General features: G+C 32.6%; 4 protein-coding genes across 7 annotated transcripts in view; 3 read left to right on the top strand and 1 right to left on the bottom strand.

The window, feature by feature from the left end:
* Nucleotides 1-8,703, bottom strand: part of LOC137649967 (protein Aster-C-like) — a 31,528-nt gene extending 22,825 nt beyond the window's left edge. Inside the window, exons 1-2 of one of the 4 annotated variants that reach the window (XM_068382950.1) lie at nt 8,651-8,703; nt 6,036-6,123 (exon numbers count right to left, since the gene is read on the bottom strand). In XM_068382950.1, the coding sequence (XP_068239051.1) occupies nt 6,036-6,056 (21 nt within the window). In that variant the 5' untranslated portion in view covers nt 6,057-6,123; nt 8,651-8,703. Of the gene's footprint in view, nt 1-6,035; nt 6,124-8,182; nt 8,365-8,650 lie in introns of those variants that run through there. The other 3 variants (XM_068382952.1, XM_068382951.1, XM_068382953.1) reach the window with 3 other exon arrangements.
* Nucleotides 7,475-11,311, top strand: LOC137649915 (ice nucleation protein-like). The gene is made up of 2 exons (XM_068382855.1): nt 7,475-7,523; nt 9,630-11,311. Exons 1-2 carry the CDS (start codon nt 7,475-7,477, stop codon nt 11,309-11,311), a joined length of 1,731 nt encoding a protein of 576 aa, XP_068238956.1.
* Nucleotides 11,312-12,466: 1,155 nt separating this feature from the next.
* On the top strand, nt 12,467-14,294 carry LOC137649616 (uncharacterized). Its single transcript, XM_068382593.1, has one exon. The coding sequence runs from the start codon at nt 13,010-13,012 to the stop codon at nt 14,147-14,149; it is 1,140 nt and encodes a 379-aa protein (XP_068238694.1). The 5' UTR covers nt 12,467-13,009; the 3' UTR covers nt 14,150-14,294.
* A 3,971-nt stretch (nt 14,295-18,265) lies between these two features.
* LOC137649615 (uncharacterized) overlaps nt 18,266-20,000 on the top strand; it is a 16,670-nt gene continuing 14,935 nt past the window's right edge. Inside the window, exon 1 of the mRNA XM_068382592.1 lies at nt 18,266-18,285. The gene's annotated coding sequence lies outside the window, so the exon portion shown is untranslated. The remainder of the gene's footprint in view (nt 18,286-20,000) is intronic.

Here is a 20,000-nt window from a genome sequence, read left to right as displayed (position 1 = left end):
CTGATAAGATCAATAGTATAAAAACTACTCTTCGTTTGATTGCATTATCTTAATAACAATGGATGTTATTCAACAAAATCCTCTTACGAATGATATTATTCAACCCCTATGATATATAGATGCTGAAATATTTTGAATGATGGTGCAATATTAAGAAACGAATTCATTTGCAATAGCTATGGGTCCAATTCTCATGTCCCTAAACAATGAAGAGGTTTATGCCCATTCCCATGTCCAGAAAAAATGAAGAGGTTTATGCCCATTTCTATGTCCAGAAACAATTAAGAGGTTTATGCCAATTCCCACGTCCAGAAATAATTAAGAGGTTTAAATCAATTCTCATGTCCAGAAATCCAGAAAAAATTAAGAAGTTTATGCCAATTCCCATGACCAGAAACAATTAAAAGGTTTATGCCCATTTCCATGTCCAGAAAAAAATTAAGAGGTTTATGCCTATTTCCATGTCCAGAAACTATTAAGAGGTTTATTCCAATTCCAATGTCCAGAAACAAGTAAGAGGTTCATGTCAATTCCCATGTCCAGAAACAATTAAGAGGTTTATGCCAATTTCCATGTCCAAAAAAATGAAGAGGTTTATGCCAATTTACATGTCCAGAAACAATTAAGAGGTTTATATCAATTCTCATGTCCAGAAATCCAGAAACAATTAAGAGGTTTATGCCAATTTCCATGTCCAGAAAAAATTAAGAGGTTTATGAAAATTCCTATGACCAGAAACAATTAAAAGGTTCATGCCCATTTCCATGTCCAGAAAAAAATTAAGAGGTTTATGCCAATTTCCATGTCCAGAAAAAATGAAGAGGTTTATGCCTATTTCTATGTCCAGAAAAAAATAAGAGGTTATGCCAATTTACATGTCCAGAAAAAATGAAGAGGTTTATGCCCATTTCTATGTCCAGAAACAATTAAGAGGTTTATGCCAATTCCCATGACCAGAAATAATTAAAAGGTTTATGCCCATTTCCATGTCCAGAAAAAATGAAGAGGTTTATGCCAATTTCCATGTCCAGAAAAAAATGAAGAGGTTTATGCCCATTTCCATGTCCAGAAATTATTAAGAGGTTTATGCCCATTCCCATGTCCAGAAAAAATGAAGAGGTTTATGCCCATTTCTATGTCCAGAAACAATTAAGAGGTTTATGCCAATTCCTACGTCCAGAAATAATTAAGAGGTTTGAATCAATTCTCATGTCCAGAAATCCAGAAAAAATTAAGAAGTTTATGCCAATTTCCATGTCCAAAAACAATTAAGAGGTTTATGCCCATTTCCATGTCCAGAAAAAAATTAAGAGGTTTATGCCTATTTCCATGTCCAGAAACTATTAAGAGGTTTATTCCAATTCCAATGTCCAGAAACAAGTAAGAGGTTCATGTCAATTCCCATGTCCAGAAACAATTAAGAGGTTTATGCCAATTTCCATGTCCAAAAAAATGAAGAGGTTTATGCCAATTTACATGTCCAGAAACAATTAAGAGGTTTATATCAATTCTCATGTCCAGAAATCCAGAAACAATTAAGAGGTTTATGCCAATTTCCATGTCCAGAAAAAATTAAGAGGTTTATGAAAATTCCTATGACCAGAAACAATTAAAAGGTTCATGCCCATTTCCATGTCCAGAAAAAAATTAAGAGGTTTATGCCAATTTCCATGTCCAGAAAAATGAAGAGGTTTATGCCTATTTCCATGTCCAGAAAAAAATAAGAGGTTATGCCAATTTACATGTCCAGAAAAAATGAAGAGGTTTATGCCCATTTCTATGTCCAGAAACAATTAAGAGGTTTATGCCAATTCCCATGACCAGAAACAATTAAAAGGTTTATGCCCATTTCCATGTCCAGAAAAAATGAAGAGGTTTATGCCTATTTCCATGTCCAGAAAAAAATGAAGAGGTTTATGCCCATTTCCATGTCCAGAAATAATTAAGAGGTTTATGCCAATTCCCATGTCCAGAAAAAATTAAGAGGTTTATGACAATTCCTATGACCAGAAACAATTAAAAGGTTTATGCCCATTTCCATGTCCAGAAAAAATGAAGAGGTTTATGCCAATTTCCATGTCCAGAAAAAAATGAAGAGGTTTATGCCCATTTCTATGTCCAGAAACAATTAAGAGGTTTATGCCAATTCCCATGACCAGAAACAATTAAAAGGTTTATGCCCATTTCCATGTCCAGAAACAATTAAGAGGTTTATGCCAATTTCCATGTCCAAAAAAAATGAAGAGGTTTATGCCCATTTCTATGTTCAGAAACAATTAAGAGGTTTATGCCAATTCCCACGTCCAGAAACTATTAAGAGGTTTATTCCAATTCCAATGTCCAGAAACAATTAAGAGGTTTATGTCAATTCCCACGTCCAGAAACTATTAAGAGGTTTATTCCAATTCCAATGTCCAAAAACAATTAAGAGGTTTATGCCAATTTCCATGTCCAAAAAAATGAAGAGGTTTATACCCATTTCTATATCCAGAAACAATTAAGAGGTTTATGCCCATTTCTATATCCAGAAACAATTAAGAGGTTTATGCCCATTTCTATGTCCAGAAACAATTAAGAGGTTTATGCCAATTCCCATGACCAGAAACAATTAAAAGGTTTATGCCAATTTCCATGTCCAGAAAAAATTAAGAGGTTTATGCCAATTCCCATGACCAGAAACAATTAAAAGGTTTATGCCCATTTCCATGTCCAGAAACAATTAAGAGGTTTGTGCCCATTTCTATGTCCAGAAACAATTAAGAGGTTTATACCCATTTCTATATCCAGAAACAATTAAGAGGTTTATACCCATTTCTATATCCAGAAACAATTAAGAGGTTTATGCCCATTTCTATGTCCAGAAACAATTAAGAGGTTTATGCCAATTCCCATGACCAGAAACAATTAAAAGGTTTATGCCCATTTCCATGTCCAGAAACAATTAAGAGGTTTATGCCAATTTCCATGTCCAAAAAAAATGAAGAGGTTTATGCCCATTTCTATGTTCAGAAACAATTAAGAGGTTCATGCCAATTCCCACGTCCAGAAACTATTAAGAGGTTTATTCCAATTCCAATGTCCAGAAACAATTAAGAGGTTTATGTCAATTCCCACGTCCAGAAACTATTAAGAGGTTTATTCCAATTCCAGTGTCCAGAAACTATTAAGAGGTTTATTCCAATTCCAATGTCCAAAAACAATTAAGAGGTTTATGCCAATTTCTATGTCCAGAAACAATTAAGAGGTTTATTCCAATTCCAATGTCCAGAAACAATTAAGAGGTTTATGCCAATTCCCACGTCCAGAAACTATTAAGAGGTTTATTCCAATTCCAATGTCCAAAAACAATTAAGAGGTTTATGCCAATTTCTATGTCTAGAAACAATTAAGAGGTTTATTCCAATTCCAATGTCCAGAAACAATTAAGAGGTTTATGCCAATTCCCACGTCCAGAAACTATTAAGAGGTTTATTCCAATTCCAATGTCCAAAAACAATTAAGAGGTTTATGCCAATTTCTGTCCAGAAACAATTAAGTGGTTTATGACAATTACCATATCCAGAAACAATTAAGAGCTTTATGCCAATTCCCATGTCAAGACGCAAGAGCTTTATATCAATTCCCATATACAGAAACAATTAAGAGCTTTATATCAATTCCCATATGCAGAAACAATTATGAGCTTTATATCAATTCCCATATGCAGAAACAATTAAGAGCTTTATATCAATTCCCATATGCAGATACAATTAAGAGCTTTATATCAATTCCCATATGCAGAAACAATTAAGAGCTTCATATCAATTCCCATATGCACAAACAATTAAGAGCTTTATATCAATTCCCATATGCAGAAACAATTAAGAGCTTTATATCAATTCCCATATGCAGATACAATTAAGAGCTTTATATCAATTCCCACATCCAGAAACAATTAAGAGCTTTATATCAATTCCCACCTCCAGAAACAATTAAGAGCTTTATATAAATTCCCATATCCAGATACAATTAAGAGCTTTATATAAATTCCCATATGTAGAAACAATTAAGAGCTTTATATCAATTCCCACATCCAAAAACAATTAAGAGCTTTATATCAATTCCCATATGCAGATACAATTAAGAGCTTTATATGAATTCCCACATCCAGAAACAATTAAGAGCTTTATATCAATTCCCATATGCACAAACAATTAAAAGCTTTATATAAATTCCCATATGCACAAACAATTAAGAGCTTTATATAAATTCCCATATGCACAAACAATTAAGAGCTTTATATAAATTCCCATATGCACAAACAATTAAGAGCTTTATATAAATTCCCATATGCACAAACAATTAAGAGCTTTATATAAATTCCCATATGCACAAACAATTAAGAGCTTTATGCCAATTCCAATGTCCAGAATCAATTAAGAGATTGATGTCAACCGTAAGATGCTCCATCTCAAAAGATAACATTCCAATGGAACGCTTTTTTTGCATAGTTATAATGAAAGTAATGGCAAAAATGTGTACGTAATCATAAGATCTAGAACACTGTATACAGTAAGTAGTACAGGGCAAGAAAATTTAGTTATGAAAAGCAGGTACAGTTTGGGGGAAAAGGTAGGTAAATATGTCAAATGAGTAATTAAGTGAAATTTTCGGTAAATATGATTAAAAAATAGTTATTAAAAATCATACAGTTTGACATAATCTAATTCAAACATAGCTTTTGAGACGATTACACTTACATACCATTAAAGTTAGACATAATTTAATTCAGTTTCATCCTTGATAACCAACAATTTATATATATATATATATATATATATACACGCATATATATACACACACACACACACACACATATATATATATATATATATACAGTGTATATATACATACATATATATATATATATATATATAAATTTAACCACCACGTTGAAATACATAGCTTTTAACATGATAACAGGTAATTACACACTTAACATTAAGTTATAATTAAAACTGTAAAACTGATAACCAATATCGTAACTTTATCTATCCCCTAAAATCTACCCGACAAATTAATTAAAACTAATCATGGTAGAGATAGGACGTTGATTCCGAGTGTTTCCTGTTTAAGAATAACACTCAGAAGGATGACAATGGACGATTGCGTAGTTCTGGCACCATAAAGGTGAACCGGGTTTCACCTTCATTTCATCCGTAATAACAGCAACCAGTCCGGATACTTAAAGTTAGTCGAATTAGTTGTTCTGTTGGTTTGCGGTTGAAATGAAGGTCAAAATCGGTCAAATCACGTTATTTACTACAGGAAAACATATATTTTCTGTTCGAAATCAGAATATGTAATACAGTAAAACTTTACCAATGGGTTACGGTGGCTTTTGTGGTCACCGTTTTCTGTAATGGCTAATTTTGAATTGACGCAAGGCGTAACTGAATGGGAATTGCAATATCAACTCCTATCTTAGTAGATGAGGATGTGAATGAAATGTTTTTATCTTGAATCTGTAAACAATATAATTACATACACCTTGCATATACACATTCAGTATTCATATATATGAGTGTATATATATATATATATATGTGTGTGTGTGTGTGTATATATATATATATATATACACATATATATATATATATATATATGTAATATATATGTATATGTATATGAATATATAAATATACACACACACATATATATACATATACATATATATATATATATATATACATATATATATATATATATATATGTGTGTGTGTATATATATATACATACATATATATATATATATATACATATATATGTATATATATATATACAGTATACATACAGTATATATATATATATATATATACACACACTCATAAGTTATATATTACAAACGTAGTACCTATGTGTGTTTCATCTTCTTGAGAAAAAAGGGCCAAAAGGTGTTTTACTAATCAGTTGATTTCATAGTGATATTGAAGATTTATGTTCATACTATATAATCTTAACTTTCTAATATATGAAATGAATTGTACTGTAATCACCTGTTCAAACGCCTGATTCATGTCGTTATGTCTCTACTGAGTCGTTTATTAATGATGAATGAGAGCAAACATTCCTCTCAGTGTTTACCTGTTGATAGAGAAAAAACAGATGTACAGTTAGACACAAAAGTCACTCGCACATCTTGAAGAAGAGCACCCAGTCCCACCCTTACTTAGTAGCGAGTAAGGTGGCCTATTTGATATTGTCCTTGACTGGTGATCGCTAGACTGGGGTTCGAGTCTCCCTCAAACTCGTTAGTTCCTTTGGTCATTGCAACCTCACCATCTTTGTGAGCTAATGGTGCTGGGTTTGGAGGAGCCTATAGGTCTATCTGCTGAGTCCTCAGCAGCCATTGCTTGGCTCTCCCTGGTCCTAGCTTGGATGGAGAGGGGCTCGGGTGCTAATCATATGTATATATGGTCAGTCTCCAGGGCATTGTCCTGCTTGATAGGGCAATGTCACTGTCCCTTGCCTCTGCCATTCATGAGCGACCTTTAAACCTTTAGTGTAAATGGAGATGCCATAGGTGGCGGGCGGTGCTACACACAGGAACTCGCCGCAACGCAAGGGTGTGGCTTGGTGCATTTCCTCGAAGCGAGGTGTGCTAGGAAATCTTGTGTCTAACTGTACATTATGTAAAAAAGAAAAAAAAAATCATGAACCACTGTGGGAAAAACTGGCTGTGTGTAGTGAAAGTAATAATACCCATCTTTCATTGATAAAAAACACATTGTATTTAGATGAAAAACATTCTATATTTCTATTAATTTTTTTTTATGTATTGTACACTATTTGCCCCAAATTGTCACCATATTCAATAACCTTGATTAAGATTAGTTTCTCACATAACATTCTAAAACTAAAATCCTATTTCTTGTTGATTATAAACTTGTATTAAACACTTTAATATTACAAGAAAAAAAAACCGTAATAATACTGTTAACTATTGAATTCCAGTTTAGTGTTCCAATAATATTTCATATGGAAATAAATTTAATGTATTCACTCTACGCAACGAATATAAATTACTCTGCCAATATGTAAGCTACTTAAATAAAATGAAACTACGTCAATATATATATATATATATATATATATATATAACAAACGCCGCCGTTTCTAGTCCACTGAGAAACGCTGGCCAGTGCCCATTGGTGATGATGGGAAACTTTAGCCTGATCGCTCACAGCAAACCAACTTAGTATAGGTAGCCCTCACTAGTACAGCTTCACTAATCATGGCGATACTCAAACATTTTCACCACGTTATGGTATCACCACTTAAAAAGGATATATTATAGTTTATCGTTAATTACTTGAACCTGACGAGTGTGAGAATCTCAAAGTTGCTATGATGATCTTAGTCGTCGCAAAAGTGTTGGTCAAAGTTTAGTGTCACTCAGAGAAGCTACAAATGGATGACGGCAAAATACGTGAGGATGAAATCATTGATAAGAATTGGCCGTGTTCAGACAATCATTTGTGAAAGTACGGAGGAAGAGAAGAAAGCTTACATTAACCTACCGCACAGAATGGTACATTAACTTCACGAGGTTCTCAAATAACAATTTTAAATTTTATCCGTGTTTCAAAAAGGAGAAAGCAGAGATATCTAAATGACTAAGGAGTAAGAATATAAATAAATAAATAAATGTAATATCATAATGTAATTACGACCCGATTGAATGAACTGAAATGACTATGTTGATGCAGGGACACTTGTATTGACGTTCGATAACGAAATAAGCAGTGGTGGGTAATGAAAAATTCAAATACTTTCATGAACTTTTCAATACGAATTACAAGAAATATGTTTTTAATAATCTCTTATTTGTATTTATTTTAGCGTTATCAGTGGCCAGCACAGATATAGGATACTCAACTATAATTGTGATACACCAGTTTGACCAAGTTTTGAACTGAAATTTCTCTCTTAACTTATTTTCACATAATTCCTAGAGTTTCCCCTGCTGTATAGGACCAGAAAAGCAGCCTTTAAAGTAAACTAAAGTAAGCACCAAGCCTGCTCTAAAAGTCTGCAACGAAGCAGTAAGTATGTGTGAGCGCTAAAGTTTGAGCTATCAACATGACACATGTTGAGCGCTATTCTCCCTGCTTCGAGACGTTAGAGTCTATGTTATTGTCACCACTATAGCTTTTTGTACTCTAGGCCTCACTCGTCACTTCTTGTATTAACACTTTGTTGTCCTTCTGTTGTAATGTGGTTAACACTACCTTCGTGGGTGTACTTATTTTCGTAATCTTTCAGAAAGCAGTCAGGGTATCTATCACATTTCAAAGATATGTTGCCACTCATGATAACTCTCCTGCTTGGGTCCACGATTCTATGTAACGGCACATCATTCTGAATCACCGTTAAGTTTTCACGTATATGTTTTTATTATTTCCTTCTTCACTCTCTTTCTTTATGTTGAACGTATTTATGTATATGAATATCCAGTCAAATATGTGTGTTGCATATGTGTATGCATATATATCTAATCATAGATTATAATCTAAATCAAGATATAAATTTTTCGAAGCACTGGAGCTTAGTAAAATCGTTTTGGTCACATGATGAATAAAACATTTCGTTTAACCGTAACTATGCTTGCCTTTAATATTCACCACCCAACCCTTCACGAGCAAGTACAGCCTTTTTATTCACTAATGCACCTGAGGGCGTATCAGCTGATAGGAAATGCTTATCATATCACTAATTCAAGTAACTGATAGCAAAGGGAGTCTTGTCCGAAACGAATATTAGTTGGGAAGACGGGATTTTATCATTCGGGTTGAAGCAGTTAAATTATATAATAGATCTATTCATTTCCTTATAAAAACTTCCATCACCGTTAGAGCAAAGTATGAAGAAATAAATAGAAACTATATTCCTTTATCAATTAATTAACTAATCAACTAAATAATCACTTAATTAATCAGCAAACTTCTCTATCTAACGAATACTATACAGTATGCTAAAAGTTATATTCCAGCTGTGACCAAATTGTGGAATGATCTTCCTAATCGTGTAGAACTGCAAAAGTTCAAACTTGCAGGAAATGTTTTCATGTTGAACAGGCTGATATAAGTCTCTGTATATAATTTAGATATGAAAGATCCGTTTTAATGTTGTTATTGTTCTTGAAAATTTTATTTTATTTGTTCATTAGTTCTCATACAATTTATCTACTGATTTCCTTTCCTCATTCGGCTACTTTCCATGTCGGAGCCCTTGGGCTTATAGCATCCTGCTGTTCCAACCAAGGTTGTAGCTTAGCTAATAATAATAATAATAATAATAATAATGATAATAATAATAAACGGTAAGCAAATATAACATTAAACGTGATCTCTCTTTGTGAATTTAGGTTTCCCTAGTTAGAAATGGTAAAGTAGTTCGTATACACTCATTATTTGTGAAAATTTACCATACTTTATTCTTAATTTAGAAAAGGTTTCTAGCTTGATGCGGATACATTACAACTTATGGATACATTGTAACTAATGGATACATTGCAACTTATGGATACATTGTAACTTATGGATACATTGCAACTTATGGATACATTGTAACTTGCGGATACATTACAGCTTATGGATACATTACAACTTATGGATACATTGTAACTTGCGGATACATTACAGCTTATGGATACATTACAACTTATGGATATATTACAATTTATGGATATATTACAACTTATGGATACATTGTAACTTATGGATACATTACAACTTATGGATACATTGTAACTTATGGATACATTACAGCTTATGGATACATTACAACTTACGGATACATTACAACATATGGATACATTACAACTTATGGATACATTGTAACTTGCGGATACATTACAGCTTATGGATACATTAAAACTTATGGATACATTGTAACTTACGGATACATTGCAACTTATGGATACATCGTAACTTACAGATACATTGCAATTTATGGATACATTATAACTTATGGATACATTACAACTTATGGATATATTACAATTTATGGATACAGAACAACTTATGGATACATTACAACTTATGGATACATTGTAACTTATGGATACATTACAAATTATGGATACATTACAAATTATGGATACTTTACAACTTATGGATATGTTACAACTTATGGATACATTGTAACTTATGGATACAGTATAAGTTATGGATACTTTACAACTTATGGATACATTACAGCTTATGGATACATCACAACTTATGGATACATTACAACTTATGGATATATTACAACTTATGGATACATTGTAACTTATGGATACATTACAGCTTATGGATATATTACAACTTATGGATACATTACAACGTATGGATATATTACAATTTATGGATACAGAACAACTTATGGATACATTGTAACTTATGGATACATTACAACTTATGGATACTTTACAACTTATGGATACATTACAACTTATGGATACATTACAATTTATGGATACAGAACAACTTATGGATACATTGTAACTTATGGATACATTACAACTTATGGATACTTTACAACTTATGGATACATTACAATTTATGGATACAGAACAACTTATGGATACATTGTAACTTATGGATACATTACAACTTATGGATGCTTTACAACTTATGGATACATTACAACTTATGGATACATTACAATTTATGGATACAGAACAACTTATGGATACATTGTAACTTATGGATACATTACAACTTATGGATACTTTACAACTTATGGATACATTACAGCTTATGGATATATTACAACTTATGGATACATTGTAACTTATAGATACATTGTGACTTATGGATACATTACAGCTTATGGATACATTACAACTTATGGATACATTACAGCTTATGGATATATTACAACTTATGGATACATTGTAACTTATGGATACATTACAGCTTATGGATATATTACAACTTATAGATACATTGTAACTTATGGATACATTACAGATTATGGATACATTACAACTTATGGATACATTACAGCTTATGGATATATTACAACTTATGGATACATTGTAACTTATGGATACATTACAGCTTATGGATACATTACAACTTATGGATACATTACAGCTTATGGATATATTACAACTTATGGATACATTGTAACTTATGGATACATTACAACTTATGGATACATTGTAACTTATGGATACATTACAACTTATGGATACATAACAACTTATGGATACATTGCAACTTATGGATACATTGCAACTTATGGGTACATTACAACTTATGGATACATTACAACTTATTAATATATTACAACTCATGGATGCATTACAACTTATGGATAAAAATTACCAATTTTCTATGCAATCCTTTTTGAAACAACAAAGAAGTAATTTGTAAAATAGTGTTAACTTATTTATATGCGAGATTTAAATAAAAAAATGCAAAGATTTCGTAGGACATTCTTTTTACCTTGTCTGTTTTATGAGAGAGAGAGAGAGAGAGAGAGAGAGAGAGAGAGAGAGAGAGAGTTACACTTCTGAGGCATTACGGAATAAAAAAAATTAACAACACAAAGTTTAAAAAGTAGGTTAACCGATGAAACTCAATATAAATAACTTTATTTTAATTTAAACATCTATAAAACAAAAATGAAAAATAACAATCGAGTGATTCTCTATATTGTAGTGCCCTTATTACATTAAAAGTACGAACTGAACGTTCAGTTCATTTTGCAGAAGTAGGAGTCGAAAACAAAAATATATTTTGAAAATCATTAAAACGAGCCACTCACGAGCAAAATATTTATAGGCTTTGAATGACCCTACTAACCAAGGTATAGCCAATCCTATGAAATTTGAGAATGTCTCGAAACCTATTTGCATGCTCATCTATGCAATCTGATCCTAGCTCATAAAATGTATCAAATGAACCTTAAAGGGTAATGGTTTATGGAACCAATGCATGTACAGTACAAATGTACCATGCTCTTCCACTATCTTGGGTTAGAGTTCTCTTGTTTGAGAGTACACTTGGGCACACTATTCTATCTAATTTCTCTTCCTCTTGTTTTGTTGAAGTTTTTTTTATAGTTTATATAGAAAAAAAATCATTTTAATGTTGTTACTGTTCTTGAAATATTTTACTTTTCCTTGTTTACTTTCTTCACGGGGTTATTTTCCCTGTTGGGGCCCCTGGCCTTATATCATCCTGCTTTTAAAACTAGGGTTATAGCTTAGCAAGTAATAATAATAATAATAATAATAATAATAATAATAATAATAATAACAATAATAATAATAATAATAATCAAGTGGGAAATTGTATACTGAAATCGTAATAAAGCTAAACCGATAAAGCAGATCTAAAAGAGATTAAAGAAGAAGAAGAAGAAGAAGAAGAAGCTTACACGAGCGAGGGGGTAAAGTGAATCCTGTCATTCCCCATTGCACCGTGACACTAACCCTCCCGGCACGTCACTTGTTGGGCTTTCCAGTTAGGCCATTCCAGTAAGAGGTTGTGTGTCGTAGTTATTCACTGGCATCCAGGCAACAAGAAGATCCTGAGGCTTTTTATTAGCGAGTGATCACCCTGATTTAGAAGATGTGGCTAGGGAAAGTGAAGTGAATTTAAAACAGACTCACGAGTTATAGGTCTAATTTGCTAGAAAGTAAAAAACGTTGCTATAAACAAGAAACATACTTTAAACGCAATTTCTAACCATCTAGTTGTGATATTAAGCATTTGTTGAAAATGGAGTAAAGCAGTGAAGCTTTCTGGATTAACTAAGCAGTTATTATGTACTAATAAATTAAATCCATTAGTGAATGAATGAAAATAAACTTTGAAATTGTCGGTGACTATTTGGATTCAGTTCCTCTCATAGATTGAATTTTGCAAGTAATCGTTTCTGGTCTCAGTTTTTCAAGTAATAATTTTTGTTCTTTTGTCTATTTGAAATACTTTGCGATCATTTTCTCTCCACTCAAGCTCTTGTCATTAAAATGGTTTCCCGTAGAAATATCATAGAGCCATACCACCTGGTCTTGGACTGGGGTCCTCAAAGCGGAGAGGATGCCCCTTTCATACAGAGGTTGTGGCCAGCAGTTCTGGCTGGTGCCCGGGATGGAAATGGATTGAAAGTGACCCCCGAAATGTTAGACAATCTCTTAACTGCTTGTGCCAGAGACTGTCTCAACTCCCGTAAACGCCGAGATGAATTAGTGCAGGCGTTCACTCCCATGCTTGAAGCCTCAGCAGATGTCCAAACAGCCACGGGTGATTTCTTAGAGGCTGTTCTGCAATACCATGTCCAACATTATGAGAGCAATGGTGGTGTCTGTAGGCTGGGAAAATTCCACAATATTCTCTATGTAGGAGCATCCATAGCTGTAGAACAAAATCTACAGAATGCTGATGTGATCAGAGAGTTAATGGAAACTCTGTACCGCTGTGAAAATGGCCTGGACAGGTTAGTGACCCCAGCACTTCTAGGACCCAAAGTTTCTCACCTTCTCAGCTCATGGAAACCCGACACAGACTCTTCAGAAGAGGCTAGGCATAGACTTCAGTACTTCATCGATCACGCACGCACTTCACGACTGACATTTCCCCAGCCAGGTGGAAATACCACTAGGCTTGTGGACACTCCTTTGGCTACTCTGCAAGGAGCATCACCTCTCTATGTTGCTGCCCAAGCTGGCGACGAAGATGCTGTACTGTTGTTACTTCAGAATGGTGCGACTCCTCTACTTGGGGGTGAACTGTGCCCTTTTAAAGTGGCTCTTAGACGCTTGTCAGCTCATGCCCGAGCTACAATAGGACAGATGACACCATGCGACTGCCCGGGTCAGCTATGTCCTTGTTTCTTCAGCTACCCTATTGACTACCCTCCAGATGCTCTCGGCGTGTTACGGTTACTGTTAAGTGCCTTGGGTGGATGGAAACTAGAGTGGGACACTGAAGTTGTTCACCCTCGCATACTTTGTGATAAGATTCTGAGTGACGAGCCTCCGTCTCTTAAGCACTGGGCTAGATATAGAATAAGAAGCGAACTCTCATCTCACTGGGCATTACCACATGGTACTAGAATGCTCGGTTTACCCGAATCTCTTGTGCAATATGTAGATTTGAATGCAAACTAGATTTTTTGTTTTTAATGAAAATAAAGAAAAAAACGCTATGCATGTTCTTTTTATTCATTCACACACGTACAGATAACTCTCAACGGACGATTATCTATGAAATAAAAATTGGTTAAATCATCTGAATTATTGTAAAACATTAAAGTTTCATCGTCATATGATACTTAAGAAAATAGTACATGCCAACTAGTAAGAGACGACAAATTAAGTATTTTTTGTCATGAAAATATTAACATTACAGATGAAAATTTTCGATAATGTATTCGGTCATTTAAAGTTTTAAAGGGTTTAAAAGCCACTCATGAATGTCAGAGGCAAGGGACAGTGACATATCCCTATCCAGCAGGAAAATGCCCTAGAGACTGACCATTTATACATATGATCAACGCCGAATCCTTCTTTCCACCCAACCTAGGACCAAGGAGAGCCAGGCAATTGCTGCTGATGACTCAGCAGATAGACATATAGGCTTTCAAAAAAACCCATCCTTAGCTCACAAGGACAGTGAGGTTGCAGCGACCAAAGAAAAGAAACTAACGAGTTTGAGTGGGACTCAAACCTCGGTCTGGCATTCACCAGTCAGGGACGTTACCACATCGGCCACCACAACTCTAATAGATCAACAATTGGGGAAAGAGCAGACTATCGAAAAGCAATTTATAATAGTGGCTTTCTATGAAGAAATATATCTACTGAGGACATTATGCCAAAGTTGCAAGGGAAAGTTTTTGAAAGTCTCCTTGGATCTTACTGAATGAGATACAATAGTACAATTAAAGTCTTTCAAAAATACTTTCTAAAATCATTAATGAATTCAGCATAATCGTGCATTGGAAAACTGATGACAACGAACTTTTTATCCCAGTTAAAATATTCATAATTTCATTAAAAAAAAACGTGTCTTTTATTATTATTATTATTATTATTATTATTATTATTATTATTATTATTATTATTATTATTATTAGCTAAGCTATAACCCTAATTGGAAAAGCAAGATGCTATAAGCCCAAGGGCCCCAACAGGGAAAAATAGCCGAGTGAGGAGAGGAAACAAGGAAAGATATAAACTCTTAAGCAAAGGAATAATCAATCAAAATGAAATATTTTAAGAACAGTAACAACATTAAAGTAGATCTTTCATACATAAACTATAGATAAGATGAATAATACGTGCATACTCATACACACACGTATATATATATATATATATATATAGATAGATAGATATTTATTTGCCCTAACTTGAAACTTTCGACTTATGAGAAAAACTGAATAAATACCTTAGAATTGATCCATGACTTTTAATTGGTCAGTTAAAAAATTGCCGTTAAAAATGGTAAAAATCCTGGAATAAATATTGCCAGGCATTTATAGTTTTAAAAACGGATATATTGGCGTAAAAGATAATAACAAAGTAAGGTACAAATTACGGTCGCCTGTATTTTACTGAAATACGGCTAAAAACAGTTTATTTTTACGGAGAATTTCCTATTGAAATTACGGTTTTTTTTTTTTCCCAACAGTGTATGTGAATGGAAGAGTCGTCTGCAGAGGTAATCATATAAGCTCCCCAAAAGCCAAACAAATTACGGTCCCCTGTATTTTACTGAAATACAGCTAAGAACAGTTTATTTTTACGGAGAATTTCCTATTAAAATTACGGTTTTTTTTTTCAACAGTGTATGTGAATAGAAGAGTCGTCTGCAGAGGTAATCATATAAGCTCCCCAGAAGCCAAACAAATTACGGTCCCCTGTATTTTACTGAAATACAGCTAAGAACAGAATATTTTTACGGAGAATTTCCTATTAAAATTACGGGTTTTTATTTCAACAGTGTATGTGAATGGAAGAGTCGTCTTCAGAGGTAATTCTATAGCCTATCCAGAAGCCAAACAAATTACGGTCGCCTATATTTTTCTGAAATACGGCTGAGAACAGAATATTTTTTACGGAGAATTTAGTTTCAGAAATACGGTTTTTTTCAACAGTGTATGTGAATGGAAGAGTCGTCTGCAGAGGTAATCGTTTAAAACTCACCAGAAGCCAAACAACATCGAAGGAAGCCATACTCCGAATGCCATGTCCTTATGGAAACAGCGCTTCAGGCATCAAGGATTCATAATAATGGCCTTAATAGTCCTGAGAAAGGTCATATAGTTATTCATATTCATCTTCTTAAATCATTGTAATTACAAGTCTCCTTCATTCGGATTTTCATTGGATCGAAGACCTGCTGTGTAGTATCATTGAAAAAAACATTTAACTTAGACAATGAAATAAACATTTGAATTGACACTGAAATGAACATTTAACTTAGACAATGAATTGAACATTTAACTTAGACAATGAATTGAACTTTTAACTTAGAAAAAGAAAATAAACATTTAACTTAGACACTGAAATAAACATTTAACTTAGAAAAAGAAAATACATATTTAACTTAGACAATGAAATGAATATTTAACTTAGACAGTGAAATACACATTTAACTTAGAAAAAGAAAATACATATTTAACTTAGACAATGAAATAAACATTTAACTTAGACAATGAAATGAACATTTAACTTAGGCAATGAAATAAACATCTGACTTAGACAATGATTTAAACATTTAACTTAGACAATGAAATAAACATTTGACTTAGACAAGGAAATAAACATTTAACTTAGACAATGAAATAAATATTTAACTTAGACAATGAAATGAACATTTAACTTCGACAATAAAATAAATATTTAACTTAGACAATGAAATAAACATTTAACTTAGACAATGAAATAAACATTCAACTTAGACAATGAAATAAATATTTAACTTAGACAATGAAATGAATATTCAACTTAGACAATGAAATAAATATTTAACTTAGACAATGATATAAACATTTAACTTAGTCAATGAAATAAATATTTAACTTAGACAATGAAATGAATATCTAACTTAGACAATGAAATAAATTTTCAACTTAGACAATAAAATAAACATTTAACTTAGACAATGAAATGAACATTTAACTTAGACGCTGAAATGACCATTAACTAGACAATAAAAGTATTTTTTTTTATTATATTCCTTCATTATTATGATTAACTGCTCAAAAAGATTTTTGTGTCAATTAATCAAACTACGAATTAAAATATAAAATTGTCTCTCATGTAATAATGAATATTTCATGTACCTGAATTCAAATTATTTGATGTATTGGCTCTTTTCTGCTACAGGACAATGCCCCAGAGATTGATCATATTACATGTGATCAGCGCTCAAACCTCCTCTCCAGCCAAACTAGGACCAAGAAGGGCCAAGGAATGGCTGCTGATGACTCAGTAGATGAACCTAGAGGTTCCCCAAAACACCCTATCCTTAGCTCACAAGGATGGTGATGTTGCAGCGACCAAAGGAATTAATGAGTTTGAGCGGGACTCGAACCCCTGTCTGGCGATCACCATTTAGGGACGTTACCACTTAGGCCATTACAACCCCTAATTTGAATAAATTTCTAATTTTGTTTATCTCCAAAGTTTAAATAAAACATAATTTTATTAAGAAGTATTATGTCACTCTAATGAAGAAGGAGAAGAAAACAGAATATTTTGAAGTTGAAATAACCAACCAACTTAGATAAAATAAACGTTTAACTTAATCTATATCTTTCCAATCCGCTCTTTTATACTCGTAATGATGTAGAGAGAGAGAGAGAGAGAGAGAGAGAGAGAGAGAGAGAGTGTTGGATATACTTTTAGAGAGAGAGAGAGAGGTGGGGGATATACTTTTAGAGAGAGAGAGGTGGGGGATATACTTTTAGAGAGAGAGAGAGAGAGAGAGAGAGAGAGAGAGAGAGAGAGAGAGAGAGATGTTGGATATACTTTTAGAGAGAGAGAGAGAGGTGGGGGATATACTTTTAGAGAGAGAGAGAGAGAGAGAGAGAGAGAGAGAGAGAGAGAGAGAGAGAGAGAGAGAGATATACTTTTAGAGAGAGAGAGAGAGAGAGAGAGAGAGAGAGAGAGAGAGAGAGAGAGAGAGGGGGATATACTTGTGGTACAGGTGTTCATCCAGACCAGATGAATAGTTATATTAAAAGTTTGTTCGTGTTTTAGTAAATCCTTGTTCATGAGTGGCGACGGTGATCAAAGTGAAAACTCTATAGAGTGTTTTCAATAGATCCAGTTCTAGAAAGTTTAAAAAGTTCATATTTTTTGTGAACGACAAAAAGAAAAACGCCAATGAAGTTTTCCTCTCTCGTTATATTACAAAACTCCAGAATTTGTGAATGATACAAAGTTTGAAAAGTTCAAACTTTATGGGGAAACGACAATAAAAACCGTCAATAAAGTGGCTAAGATTTTCATACTTTTTTATGAAGCAAAACTCCAGAATTGTGAAGGATAGAAAGTTTGAAAAGTTCATACTTTTAAGGGAACGACAGTTAAAAACTTCAAAAAAGTGGTTACAATTTTTATCTTTTGTTATGAGACAAAACTCCAGAATTAGTGAATGATAGAAAGTTTCAAAAAGATCATACTTTTTGGGGGAACAACAATTAAAAACTTCAAAAAAAGTGGTTGAAATTTTTATCTTTTGCTATGAGACAAAACTCCAGAATTTGTTAACGATAGAAAGTTTAAAAAGTTCATACTTTTTTGGGGAACGACAATTAAAATCTTCAAAAAAAGTGGTTGAAATTTTTATCTTTTGTTATGAGACAAAACTCCAGAATTAGTGAATGATAGAAAGTTTGAAAAGTTCATCCTTTTTCTTTTTTTCTTTTGGTACGACAAAAAATAAAAGGTACAAAAAGTGAATGAAATTTTCATCTTTTATTATAATTCAAGACTCCGAGAATTTGTGAATAATTGAAATTTCTTTAATATTACAAAGTTTTCACTCTAGTTTAATAAAAATTTCTATATAAGATTATAAGACTAAGTTAATGATTAGTAGACAAAAAAAAAAAAAAAAAAAAAAAATGAGTGAAAGTAAATTAAAAGTAGGCTTACTCACTAAACATATATCGGCTTAGGTAGAATTTTATTGTGATGAAAATCTCAAAGGCAACAACAGAAAACAAATATATTACCGTGCTTATTACAAATTATTTAAGATTAATAAAAGATATATTTGAATTAACTTTTTCAATCGACTTATGTACCAGATGAATAATGACACGAAAAAAAAAATATTTAAGAATTCTCCAAAAAATATTCCCACATTGAAATAATTTGTTTCGTTTAAAAAAAAAAAAAAAAAAAAAAAAAAAAAAAAAAAAAAAAAACGCCCAATTTTGTTGGATCTGCTAGTAAGTAGCTTTTAATTTACATTATATATCTTCAAACACTTTAATTAAACACGAATTCCCAAAAATTAACCTACATTGAAATAATTTGTTTCGCTAAAAAAAAAAAAAAAAAAAAAAAAAACCGCCTCATTTTGTTGGATCTTCTAGTAAGTAGCTTTTAATTTACATTACATATCTTCAAACACTTTAATTATACAAGAATTCCCCCAAAATTAACCTACATTGAAATAATTTGTTTCGCTAAAAAAAAAAAAAAAAAAAACCGCCTCATTTTATTGGATCTTCTAGTAAGTAGCTTTTAATTTACATTACATATCTTCAAACACTTTAATTATACAAGAATTCCCCCAAAATTAACCTACATTGAAATAATTTGTTTCGCTAAAAAAAAAAAAAAAAAAAACCGCCTCATTTTATTGGATCTTCTAGTAAGTAGCTTTTAATTTACATTACATATCTTCAAACACTTTAATTATACAAGAATTCCCCCAAAATTAACCTACATTGAAATAATTTGTTACGTTAAAATTTAATTTAATAAAACTGCGCTA

This window comes from Palaemon carinicauda, chromosome 11 (assembly GCF_036898095.1).
Source record: "Palaemon carinicauda isolate YSFRI2023 chromosome 11, ASM3689809v2, whole genome shotgun sequence".
Lineage (NCBI taxonomy): Eukaryota > Metazoa > Arthropoda > Malacostraca > Decapoda > Palaemonidae > Palaemon > Palaemon carinicauda.
The sequence above is the reverse complement of the archived record's forward strand: the minus strand, read 5'-3'. Positions and strand labels throughout refer to the sequence as shown.

Coding starts and splice junctions, on each gene's coding strand:
- LOC137649616 (XM_068382593.1), top strand. CDS start 13,010: ATGGTTTCCCGTAGAAATATCATAGAGCCATACCACCTGGTCTTGGAC.
- LOC137649915 (XM_068382855.1), top strand. CDS start 7,475: ATGAAATCATTGATAAGAATTGGCCGTGTTCAGACAATCATTTGTGAA. Junction 7,524..9,629: donor TCAGACAATCATTTGTGAAA/GTACGGAGGAAG, acceptor GATACATTACAG/CTTATGGATACATTACAACT.